At 47.1% G+C, this 12,662-nt stretch overlaps 1 protein-coding gene across 1 annotated transcript in view; it reads left to right on the top strand.

The window, feature by feature from the left end:
- Window positions 1-2,261: 2,261 nt before the first annotated feature.
- Window positions 2,262-12,662, top strand: part of SCUBE1 (signal peptide, CUB domain and EGF like domain containing 1) — a 255,138-nt gene continuing 244,737 nt past the window's right edge. Inside the window, exons 1-2 of the mRNA XM_054173884.1 lie at window positions 2,262-2,361; window positions 5,115-5,237. Coding sequence (XP_054029859.1) covers window positions 2,274-2,361; window positions 5,115-5,237 — 211 coding nt within the window. The 5' untranslated portion in view covers window positions 2,262-2,273. The remainder of the gene's footprint in view (window positions 2,362-5,114; window positions 5,238-12,662) is intronic.

The raw sequence follows: 12,662 nt of genomic DNA, 5'->3' as shown, positions 1-12,662 counted from the left end.
GACAGGGTGCTTGGTGCTGTGGGTTAGTTGCTTGGGCGGAGTTGGATTGGTGATGGGTTGGACGCGATGATCTTGAAGGTCTCTTCCAACCTGGTTTATTCTATGTATTCTATGTATTCTATGTATTTGGGAGGAACTTGACAAAAAGAGACATGCCAGACTACACCAAAGGCGTACTTATTATCTGTATGACCACATGCTCCAAGCTGCATGGTGTAATGGACTCACTTGAGGGAGGGGATGCCGTCCAGAAAGATTGATAAGTGGACCAGTGCAAACTGCATGAGGTTCATCAAGTCAAAAGTGCAAGGTCCTGCATCTGGGTCAGGCCAGTCCCAGGCACAAATACAGCCTGGGTGCAGAGTGACTTGAGAGTAGCCCTGCAGAAAGACTTGGGGGTATTGATTGACGAGAAGCTCAACATGAGCCGTCAGTGCACTCACGCAGCCCAGAAGGCAAATCGTATCCTAGACTGCATCAAGAGCAGTGTGGCCAGCAGGCCAGGGGAGATGATTCTTCCCCTTTATTCTGCTCTTGTGAGACCCCATTTCAAATATTGCACCCAATTCTGGTGTCTCCATCATAAGAAGAACACAGAACTGTTGGAGTAAGTCCACAGGAGGGTCACAAGGATGATCCAAGGACTAGAGCATCTCTGCTGTGAGGATAGGCTGAGGAAGTGGGTGTTGTTCAGCCTGGAGAAGACTCTGGGGGGACCTCATAGCTGCATTCCAATACCTGAAGGGAGCCTACAGGAAAGCTAGAGAGGGACTTTTCATAAGGGCGTCTTTCAATAGGACAAGAGGGAATGGTTTTAAGCTGAGGGAGAATAGGTTTAGACTGGATCTTAGATGATGTTCTTCAGTACAATGGTGGTGAGACTCTGAAATAGGTTGCCCAGAGTGGTTGTGGATGCCCCCTTCCTGGGGGTGTTCAAAGCCAGGTTGGATGAGGCCTTGAGCAACCAAGTCTTAGCTGAGAGGGAGGTTGGAGTAGATGATCTCTAAGGTCCCTTCCAAGCTAAACCATTCTATGATTGATTCTATGTCACACAAGGCTGCAGAACTAGGAGGAGTTACAGCAACCTAAAGTAGCAAACCTTTTCAGTAAGGGGTTCTATGAAAAAACAAAACAAAAAACCCCAAAAAAGGTGTAAATCCAAGAGGGATGCAAAGTCATTAAAAGGGATGCCTGCAAGCTATTGCAGTATGGAAGACTTCAGGGTCACAAAATTTGCTTGTGGGGGCAATTTTCTCATGTTTGGGTTTAAAACCAAACCCTTCAGGGTGGTGGTGACAAGGGCACTTAAAGACACGTTTGCAGCAGGGGCAGTTCCAGCTTCCCTGATGTTTTTGGGGAGAGCATCTCAGCCAGGCTGGGCCCAGTGCAAGGTCGTGCGAGGCACTTGCAGAGCCACGGCTGCCTCGAGTGCAGCAGGGCTTGGAGAAGAAAGGCTAAGGGGAAGGCTGGCCAGAGCGGCTGGCTGGAGAGAGGCAAGCAAAGTCCTCACAACTGGTAATGACGAGGCGAGTTGGAACGGCAGCTGCAGCAGTCAGGCGAGGCTACGAGGAAGGCAAGGGGAAGACATATGAAAAGTTCTCTTCTAGTCTGAAGAGGGAAGAAAAAAATCCCTCTCAGCGGTTGTCAAGGAGATGGGCGGCCGGGTTCGCCGGACTGTCTGCCTTCAAAGCCCGGAGGAGGGGCGGGGGGGAGCCATTTCCTCCAGGCCATTCTCCCAGCCTCTACGAGGGGCAACGGGGTTGTGGCCGCCAGAGCCGCCCCCGGCCGCGAGGGGGCGCCCTCCTGAGGGGCGAGGCGGGCACTAACGGTCGGCCCTCGCGCCCTGAACCCTGAGGGGGAGCACAGCCCGGGGCTCGCGCCGCCGGTGCCGAAGCCTGGCAACGGCGCCAACGGCTCTCTCCGGGCTTCCTACCTGCGGGGAGACGCGGGCGTCACGCCGACAAGCACACACGGCCGGACTAACAGGCAATACTCTCGAGTCAAGGAAAGAGTTTAACCCCCTTTACCTAGCCCCCACCCCGGGCCGCAACAGGGTTCAGGGGCAAGTCGCGGCTGGGCAATGGGGACGGTTGGGCGGGGAGGGGCGGCCTAACCCTGCCCCGCCCCGGCTGCCGGCACCGCCCCCGCCGCGGGAGCCCCGGCGAATCAGCGGGGCGCTGTCAGGGCGTCAGCGCCGGCGGCTCCGCGCGGCCGGCCCCGAGCGCGTTCCTTATCGCAGACAGGCACCGGGGGCCGGGGATCGCATCATTATCATGGGCACTGTTTGCTTTTCGCGGCGCTGCTGTTTGCTTTTCGCTCTCGCCTGGGCCGGCAGGTTGGCGGGAGGAAACGGGGGCGCAGGTAAGAGGAGCGGGGGGAGGGGGCTCTGCTGCCGTGCCGCCTCTCTCAGGCTCGGGCAGCGCGGAGCCGCGGCCCCGGGGGGGAACTCGTGTTTGTCCGCTCTCCTCTGCCTGATGCAAGGTGTTGAGGAGGAGGTCACTTCTTGCCGCTAGTAGTGCCGGGGGTGGTGGAAATTGTGGTGGACAGGCTTTTTCTCGCGTGTCTGACGCTGCCGGAGTCCTGAGATGTCTGGAGGGAGCGACGGGGAAGAAAAAGTTACTTTTCTTTAAGTGCCTAAGAGATGTGCCTGTGCTGAACCCTTGAGACTCCGCAGGGGAAGCCTTGGCTCTTACATCGTCAGATTTTCCCTGTCTGCCCATTAGCCAAAGACCTGGTGTTTCTTAACAACCGCACTCCTATATGAGTAATAGCAGTGATGATATTAAGCCTTTGCCCCGGTGTTTAAAAACAAACAAACAAACAAAAACCCCAACACAAACACCACCTCCCCCACCCCACCCCCACCCCCCCTACCCCGAAGCCCATCTGCCTAGGAATGTTGTAAGCCCAAAGTAATTTCTTGAAGATGTGTATGTATGAAGTTGTGCTGGAAGAAATAACTTAAGGTGAAGCTGGGGATGGGGGCCAGGAAATCCTTTTTTCTCAGATACGAGTTTAGATGCAACAAAATGAATGAGGTCAGCATAGAAGTTCTTAAAAGTATAAGAAATGCCTTGTGAGATGTGGAGCAGAGCTGAGGCTCATATTTGGTTTTGCCCTTTCATTTGTCTCATTGGCATTCACGCCTGACTCCCAGGCATCCTCTTGTTGCTGTGAGATGTCCCCTTTGGTTCAGTGCAGTTTGAATTTTTGACGGCATTATAAAGAGTACAGCTGTCACTTTTGCTGATCTTCATGGGAAATGGGTGCTAGTTTAATGAGTCAAAAGTATGAACCGAAGCATTAAAAAAGAAACAAACAACCCCCCCCCCCAAAAAAAAACCCAAAACAAACACCCAAACAACCCCCCCACCCCACCCCCCTCCCCAACAAACTAACAAAAAATGCCTTTCTTTTTGTGCTTGACTGGATCTGTGTCTGATCTGGGTAACACCCTCGGAACCCCTAAACTTAAGTTATAGCTAGGTATGAACTGGTTCAGTGGTTAAAATAAACTCTTGGACACGAAAGAAGGAAACATTACAGCAGCCCAGCTTTTCTCCAGAAAATAACAACGCACTGCGTTCTGTTCCACTATTTCTTTAAAAAAACCAACCAACTAACCAAACAATACAGAGTCCAGGCTGGAATCTCTGAGGTGCCCCGCGGGGCCGTTCTGGTCTGCACCTCTCCGCTGTGTGCCGTGCCACAATATCTGATTCTTCTCTCCTCTCTAAATAGCTCCCTCCTGTCCTCGGTGACTTTGGAGGATCCCTCTGTTATCACTGGAGATGGCATAGTAAGCACTTCTGAAACAATTAGCTTTGATTTCCAGCTAACAATAAAACTGTTTTCACTTTAATGCACCCTTTCGGAAGATCTATTAATCTAATTGGCATTAAACTAATTGCGTATGTCTCTCGTTGGATGATCCCCAGTCCCTCCGCAAAACCCTTCTCTTGTCGGTATTTCCTAGAAATAAAGTGGGGACGGGTGTGTGGGGGGGGGGGGGGGGGGGGGGGGGGGGGGGCTGTGCTCCGTGCAGCTTTCCTAGTTGCTACCCGTCTGCTAAACTGTCTCCTCCCGGGAATCCCAGATGTGGCTCTGGCATGAGGAAAAACCTACCTGAGGTGCGTTACGGCCGCGGATGACAGCGGCGGACTCTCTACGGGGCAGCACCGGCCTCGCCGCAGCCCTTCGCTGCGGGTGACAGGGTGCCTGGGGACCGTCTAGGGGTCAGGGCAGGTTAAGCACGGCTTTACATGTTCCCATGTTAACAGCACACCCCATCCCTGAGCAGGTCAGAGCTTTTTTTCTCTCCCCCCCCCCCCGCCCCCCGGCATGTTCACTTCATTAACATTTTCACGACTACCAAATCTCGACTCTCTCTCATCCTCGTCCCTCCCCCCATCCTCTTTAAAGCCGTGGGAGCAAACGAATGCCCGTCACTGAAGTGTTTGTAAAAGCTTCCTACCCTGAAAACAAGAAAAGGAGTCTGGGTTCCCCTTCTCAGAGTCCAGCTCACCAGCAAGACTGCTCCACTGCTGGGACCTTTTCTTTCCAAATGGGTTTTAGTCCGTTTATTGCAGGTTGCTTTTCTCCCCGCTAGCTTACCGAGTTTCATATGGTCGTCCATTTATTTATTTAGCCTCTTAATAATAAAAAGGATTAATGTGGTTTTGCTGTTCAAATATTTCTTTTTCTCATTCCATCACCAGCAGAGTTTATTTAAACTAGGGTCTATCTTTCTAAATCAAGAAGATCTCTTTGCTGGAACGTGCAAGTGGACTTTTTCTCCTCTTTTAGGTCGTTTAAACACTCTCTTGTTTTACTAAGATGCAGATCTCCAGCACCAGACCGGTAGAGCAGATGTTGATTTCTTACATGTCTAATGGTTTCCTAATGCAGAAACGTGGGGACCGAGCCCCCCTAGCTTGGTGCAGCAGCGCTTACAAGTTACTTGTAAAGAGTAGCACGTTGGTTTCTTCAGTTACCTAAACTTAGATGTTCCCATTTCCAGGGCGACACTTGAAAGGCAGGCAAGCAAACTGGATTTGAAGGGTTTTCTATGTCGCAGGTCTCCCTTCTTATCTGCCTTCGTTCTGTGCTTCCAGATGTTGACGAATGTGCAGAAGCTACGGATGACTGTCACATCGATGCAATTTGTCAAAACACGCCAAAAGCCTACAAATGCATCTGCAAGCCGGGCTATAAAGGCGAAGGGAAACAATGTGAAGGTAAGGACAGCTCTATTCCTCCCCTCCCTCCTCTTATTTGTTTGCTCTTTAAAAGCTTTTGTAAATAGCTGAATTCCTGAAACGATTAATGCAGATTTACAGCTGCTTAACCTCAAATCTCCGTATTTATTGGCAAGCATCCCCCCGCTGCTTTGGCTAATTGTCCGGCATCGCAACCATCGGGCCCTTCAGCCTACTCTAAAATCAAAAGTGTAAGGGGTGGGGGTGGGGAGGGGGAGAGGGGGGAAGGAGAGGGTCGTTCTCCAATCAGCCGACTCCCGGGTCAGCCCCAGCTAGTCTCTGGCCGGGCCCGGCCCGCTGCCGCCTGCAGCTCGAAGCGCCGAGCACGTGGGCCCGCCCCCTGCCAGAGAGCGGGACGATAAAGGGCTGCCCGCCGGGAGCAGTCGTGCTTGCGGGTGCCCGTTCCCGCCGGCTGCACGCGTCCGGGGAGGCCTCACGACTTCTCCCGCAGCTAGGCTAGCCGGCAGAGCTCCGGCAGCCGGGACCTCCTCCGCTTCAGCCGCGGGGCCGCGCCCGCCGCCGTCTGACCGGCGGCCTCCACGCCCTCACCCGGTCTCGCTCCTTGGGTCCCTTAGAATCACAGGGATACTCGCGCCTTTCGCCTGGCTAACGTGGGATTTATCGTCATCCTTCTCACACAGCGACAAACTCATTCCTCCTCGGCCAGTTACAGTAGATGTTTTCCTGTCCCAACGGGAACAGGACACTGTTTGACCCTGTGCATGTGTCAGTCACACATTTTTGAGTCTGAAACAGAGTTTTGAAAAGAACTATTCCAAATTATTGCAATTAGCATTAAAGAAGGTGTTTTACTTATGCATGTCCTTACATAAATCCTTGCACTTTTATTAGGCACTGTGTATACTCGTATTTCCGATTTTATGAGTTCCATCTTGTTTATTGAGCCTCAGCAGAGACATTGTTCTCTGGTGAAAAAATTGAATATTGTAATCACAGCAGATTGTCTTACAAATTAAATAGGCATTTTTTTTTCTTCCTTTTTTTTTTTTTTTTTCCTTTTTAAAAAATGCTACTGGTAGATTCTTAGCAGCTATAAAATTCTCCTTGCAGTTTTCTCTCTTTCCACAGCAGACTGAAACTTTTTCAAAATGTGTATGGCCAGTCCATTGAAAGGATTAAAGACTCAGCAATGACTTTGCTGAAGTCTACAAAAATTTGAAACCACGTATTATTCCCCATGGACTTCCAAAGTGTTTGTTCAAGTGCCCTCATAAAGCATTTTTGTGGTTGTCATATTTTTCTGTCTTGGACTGAAATTGACAGAGACAAATTCCTACTGTCCACCTCTTGGTGCTCTAGCGTCTCTGAGCTGCTATTCATTTGGAAGTCAGATTTTTCTTTCTTGCAAACAGAATAATCATTCAGCACCACTTTTTCCTCTATTCATCCCTTCCAGGGAAAGAAATCTGTGCAGAGGAACTGCACTCAAGGCCACAGCTGTGGAGGTTAAAGAATTCTCAGACTTTATACTTCTTGTATTGGCTTTCCACATCAAAAGTTTCCTTAGGCTTTAACTACTTATATTTTAGCTGTTTTGAGCTCTAATAGTAGACCTGGCTGATACTTGTGCTTATTTTATACACATATTTCTCTTTGCCCGATTTACCTTGGCTCAGTAATAAAGAGAGCCCAATAAGTGCTATAAAATCAGATTTCACTGTGGAATGATGTACAGAGTCATATAATTTCTGTGGCTGGTGTCAAACTCTTATGTGATGGAATTTAGTGTCTGACAAGCTTGATAAGTAAAGTAAGCTGGGGCAGATTGCAAGACTGTGTGGATGTTAATTGGTTGGTGTTAGGTGAATGTAAAATTTCTCAAACGTGTATTACAATGGGTGATACATAACTTTATTTTTAAACTGCTTCAATAACACTTCTAAAGATTTTGCATGAACTCTAGGTCTTAAATTTGTAATTAATACAAAATTTTGGGATGAGCAGAAAACTTCAGATATTTATGATGCTTCCTTTCTGGAGCTTATTTAGATTACCTATTTAGTACCTCTTAGACTGATCCCAGAATACTTTGATACCTGATAGTGTGTTCGTTTTGTGAATGAACTCAAAACTGTAGAGCTGAAGGAAGGGTCATACAAGACAGTGGCAAACCTAAGATCTGCCTCAGGTCTGCTGTTCACATAGACTGAGTTTATTTTGCATCTTGAGATCAAGTATTCAAAATCTACAGACATGAACAGATAAGCAGTATTGATATTCGTGTTGTTACTTAATATTCTGTCACAAGAAGACATGTATAATTAGACTTTAAATCATCTTTTCAGATAAAAGTGACTCTTCTTATAATAACAAATATTAAATACACTGAATAGTTTTCATAGTGCCAAAACCAAAGCTGGATCACTAAATGATTCTAGGTGCTTGTAACTGAGCTTTTCTAGGTGCTTATAATGGAGCTTTTCCGACTAAGCTTTTTGATCATTGAACCTAGCTACTGATGGGAAAAGGATGTCTTTTCTACAAATAATATGCCTCTTAAGTTTGTGGCAAACTACCTATATTGGTTCATATCTTAAGAACGTTAACTATAGCACAGCTAACTGTCTTATGGTGCAGGCTCTCAGATACAGACAGATTTTCCTAGACAAGTATTGCAATAGTGCAGCGAGCTTAAAAATATGATGCAGTATGATCAAATTTATGCTAAACAATTTTAGTGAGCTGCCAGTCTAGGTTTTGCTGAGGCATTGCAATGAATTTAGAAAGGTGTGCATTTAATTTACTTTAAACATCACTCTTAAATAGTGCTTTCAATCATGTAAAATCCATTTTTAGAGCTAGAGCATGGGAATTAACATAACTTGACTGATTCTTACGGTTTATAAAAGCAATGGAAAACATATTTGTACAAATCTGTCCAGGATGTGAATATCTATTTTGTGTACTCTTGTGTATTTTTGTTTTTTACTTAAAAAGAGTAATTTTTAAAAACAATGGACCTTTCAACTAACTCAGCAAACATGGAGCTCAGGCACTTATGCAAGATCTTGTGCATATTTTTGCTGCTTTGACCTAAAGGATGGGGAGGAATACATACGGCAGAGACGTTCTCTTAAGGACATGTGGTGGGCTCTAGCAGCAAACATACTGAAAGGAAACATTTTCTTGACAGTCAGTTTAAATCCTTTAGCAGGGAATTGATTTCTGAACTTTACTTTTCTCCCCAAATGTCTTTTCGACTGGATTCCTCCTGAGTTTCTGAGGACTGGAAATAACCTCTCAGTTCCCAGATCTATCCCACATTTTTGCTTTCTCTTTTGGTGGGCAGCCTTCTTGCCTGAACCAGATGACATATTTCTATTTGCAGAGCACAATTGTTTCTTCAGACAGAAGGGCTGTTCTTTCTGTGTCCTGTCTCCTGATTATCTCTGTTCAGTTCACCTTTATTCTTCAACCAGCTGTCTACTATGCTTTGTCCGACCATACATTCAGCATTGCCATGATGGTATTTCCCTATGTCACATAATATACCAATGTCATTTGACCACAAATTCTCTAGCTGGTGTTTTCATAGGACAGAAAATTGTTTCCATTTAAGGTAATCTTAAAAATATATGTATTTGCTTTTGATTGTCCATTTCTATTCAACATACAAAGTTTATTCATTGATAACTGTTTCAGGTGCCATGGCAGGCCTACTACTACCTGGAAAAATCTTCCCTGTTTTGATTTCAGTTAGTATCTCAAATGCAGTGCCCTGCACTGAGCTGCAGGCACTCTTTTATGCTCCCTAGGTCTTTGTCTTTACCTTTACATTGATTTTTGGTCTCCCCACAGGTTGGTATCTCAATAAAATTGTTAGTTGGAAGATTGCATCAAAGAAATGGAAATTCCAGGGGGTTCAAAAGGATTCCAAGTCTTGAGGTTTCATAGGCCTTGACAGGGCCTCCTTTGTCCCTGGAGCCAATGTGTATTTACTATTGTAGGGTACTCTGTCATTGAACAGTTTATGAAGGGGGTTAGCTCTAAAACCTGGTTAACTGGGACCTGTTGCTTCTGGGTTGCAAAACTTTGCTATGAGCTTTCCCATATTGAAGAAGATTTCTCTCTTGTTGTGTCGGTTTTAGGGGTTTTGTTTGTTTGTTTTGTTCCTCCTACTGTCTTTCATGATATTTGCATAACTATTTATCAGTTCTTTAAGTAATTGGTTTCATACAGGGGTTGTTGCTGATTTTGCACCAGTGGGGCAGTGTTCTAGTGTTAATCAAGACTGGAAGGCCTCTCACCCCACCAGGGTAGAATCATCATGCTTGCCTTGCTCCCTAAAATATCTGTACACCAATGCACACAGCATGGGGAACAAACAAGGAGGAGTTAGAAACCCATGTGCCATCAAGGGGTTATGATCTGGTGGCAATTACAGAGATGTGGTGGGACAGCTCACATGGCTGGAATGTGGTCATGGATGGAGATGTCATTTTTAGGAAAGACAGGTCAGCAAAGTGAGGTGGTGCAGTTGCTCCGTATGTGAGGGAGCAACTGGAATGTATTGAGTTCTGTCCAGGGGTGGATGAGGGGCAAGTTGAGAGTCTGTGGGTATGAATTACGGGGCAGACGAGCATGACTGATACTGTTGTGGGTGTTTATTGCAGAGCACCTGATCAGGATGAGGAAGTTGATGAGGCCCTCTACAGGCAGCTGACAGCAGCCTCACAATCACAGGCCCTGGTTCTCATGGCGGGTTTTAACTACCCAGATATTTGCTGGAAGGCCTACTCAGGTAGCCATCCACAGTACAGGAGGTTCCTCCAGTGTATTGGTGATAAATTCTTGATGCAAATGGTGGATGAGCCAACTAGGAGAGGAGCACTGCTGGGCCTGATACTAGCCAGGAGGGTCTGGTTGAAGCGGTGAAGGCTGACTGCTGCCTTGGCTGTAGCGATCATGAGATGGTGTGGTAGGAACAGAATATAAAGCAGGATTGCAACCCTGGACTTCAGGAGGGCCAACTTTGGCCGTTTCAAACAGCTGCTAGGAGAAATCTTATGGGACAGGGTACTAGAGGGCAAAGGGGCCCATGATAGTTGGTTAATATTCAAGGACCCCTTCTTCCAAGCTCATGATCAGAGCATTTCAACACGTAGGAAATCGAGAAAGGGGGGCAGAAGTCCTGCATGGTTAGGTAGGGAACTGCTGAGCAAACTCAAATAGAAGAAGAGAGTCTGTGGACCATGGAAGGAGGGGCCGGCCACTTGGGAGGAGTATAGGATTGTTGTCAGAGGATGTAGGGAGGCAACTAGGAATGCTAAGGCCCCCATGGAATTCAACCTTGCAAGGGAGGTCAAGGACAACAGAAAGGACTTCTTCAAATACACTGCAGTAAAAACTAACACTAGAGGCAATGTAGGCCCAGTGCCGAATGAGGTGGGTGCACTGGTGACGGAGGATACAAAGAAGGTGGAGTTACTAAATGCCTTATTTGTCTCTGTCTGTACTGCTGGAGACTGTCCTCAGGAGCCCCAGACCCCTGAGGCTCCAGAGGAAGCCATGACAGAGGAGGAGTTTTCCTTGGTTGATGAGGACTGGGTTAGGGAACAATTAAGTAATCTGGGCATCCATAAATCCATGGGTCCCGGTGGGATGCACCCACAGATGCTGAGCGAGCTGGTGGAGGTCATTACCAGACCACTCTCCACTGTCTTTGGCAAGTCATGGCAGACAGGAGAGGTGCCTGGGGACTGGAGGAAGGCAAATGTCACTCCAATCTTCAAAAAGGGTGAGAAGGAGGACCCAGGTAACTACAGACTAGTCAGCCTCACTTCCATCCCTGAGAAGGTAATGGAACAATTTATCCTTGGTGCTGTCCTTAGGCATATCAAGGACAAGAGAGTCATTAGGAGCAATCAACATTTTACCAAGGGGAAGTCATGTCTGACCAACCTGATAGCTTTTTGTGAGGATATAACCAGGTGGGTAGATGATGGTAGAGCAGTGGGTTTATCTTGATTTCAGTAAAGCACTCTGGACATTTGTGCTATCAGAATGGTAACTGTACTATCATATGTTGAGGTACTTGCAGTCTTTTTCCTAATGGAAGCACTCATCACAGATAACCAGGCAGGTGGTCATGGTAATCTGTAAATGGAGCTGTTATTCTTCATTACCCCAGTGATAGCATCTCACTGGGTTTAAATATGATACAATCTCAAAATAAGATAACCATTTTTGCCTTGATCACACATACATTCAGCTCCACACCAGTTTATATTTTCTATACACCCATTTGGAAACTCAGGCTAATTGTCCTTTCTGAGCTCTAGTGCTCGTCTAAGGACTGCTTGGCTAAAAGAGGCTTCTCAGAAATTTATAGATAAACACTCTAGCAAGGCATCTTCTAATATGAAGCTGATGTGCTGCTCACTGGGGCTTTTGTCATGGTTCCTAACATTTGTCTGTGTACAGTGGATGAACACTAGCCTGCATTAGGAATAGTGTGGCCAGCAGGAGCAGGGAAGTCATTGTGCCCCTATACTCAGCACTGGTTAGGCCACACTGTGTCCTGTGCTGGGCCCCTCGGTTTAAGAAGGACATTGAGATACTTGAAGGTGTCCAGAGAAGGGCAACAAGGCTGGGGAGAGGCCTTGAGCACAGCCCTGTGAGGAGAGGCTGAGGGAGCTGGGCTTGTTCAGCCTGGAGAAGAGGAGGCTCAGGGGTGACCTTATTGCTCTCTACAACTACCTGAAAGGTGGTTGTAGCCAGGAAGTGGTTGGTCTCTTCTCTCTAGCAACCAGCACCAGAACAAGGGGACACAGTCTCAAGCTGTGCCAGGGGAAGTTTAGCCTGCAGGTGAGGAGAAAGTTCTTCACTGAGAGAGTCATTCACCATTGGAATGGGCTGCCTGGGGAGGTGGTGGAGTCACCGTCCCTGGAGGTGTTCAAGAGGGGATTGGATGTGGCACTTGGTGCCATGGTCTAGTCATGAGGTCTGTGGTGACAGGTTGGACTTGATGATCTTTGAGGTCTCTTCAAACCTTAGTGATACTGTGAAAATACTCAAAATGGAATCTGGAAAAATGTTTGCAGCGATACATCTACATTTTGTTATTTCCGTTGACATTCTGTGATGACTGGCTTTGTCTCTGACACAGTCTCTTGCTGCTGACAGAAAAGCACAGAGTATTACATGGATCACTTCTTAAACTGTTACCTAGAAGCCCTTTTCCAAATTGGGGATTTTAATGTTGTGAAAACAACAGGACAGTGGATTGGGCAAATGTTTGAGACTCTTGCTTCTATCACATGCAATTCTGCCTTCATGCTGCAGGTGCAGTGATGGCCCTAAGCCCAAATTTAAACTACTCATGGTGTTTGCAGCAGTACATGGAAGTTTAATCAGAAATGGTAGAGATAACCCACTCATTAT

The sequence above is a fragment of the Dryobates pubescens genome, chromosome 27 (genome assembly GCF_014839835.1).
Source record: "Dryobates pubescens isolate bDryPub1 chromosome 27, bDryPub1.pri, whole genome shotgun sequence".
Lineage (NCBI taxonomy): Eukaryota > Metazoa > Chordata > Aves > Piciformes > Picidae > Dryobates > Dryobates pubescens.
The sequence above is the reverse complement of the archived record's forward strand: the minus strand, read 5'-3'. Positions and strand labels throughout refer to the sequence as shown.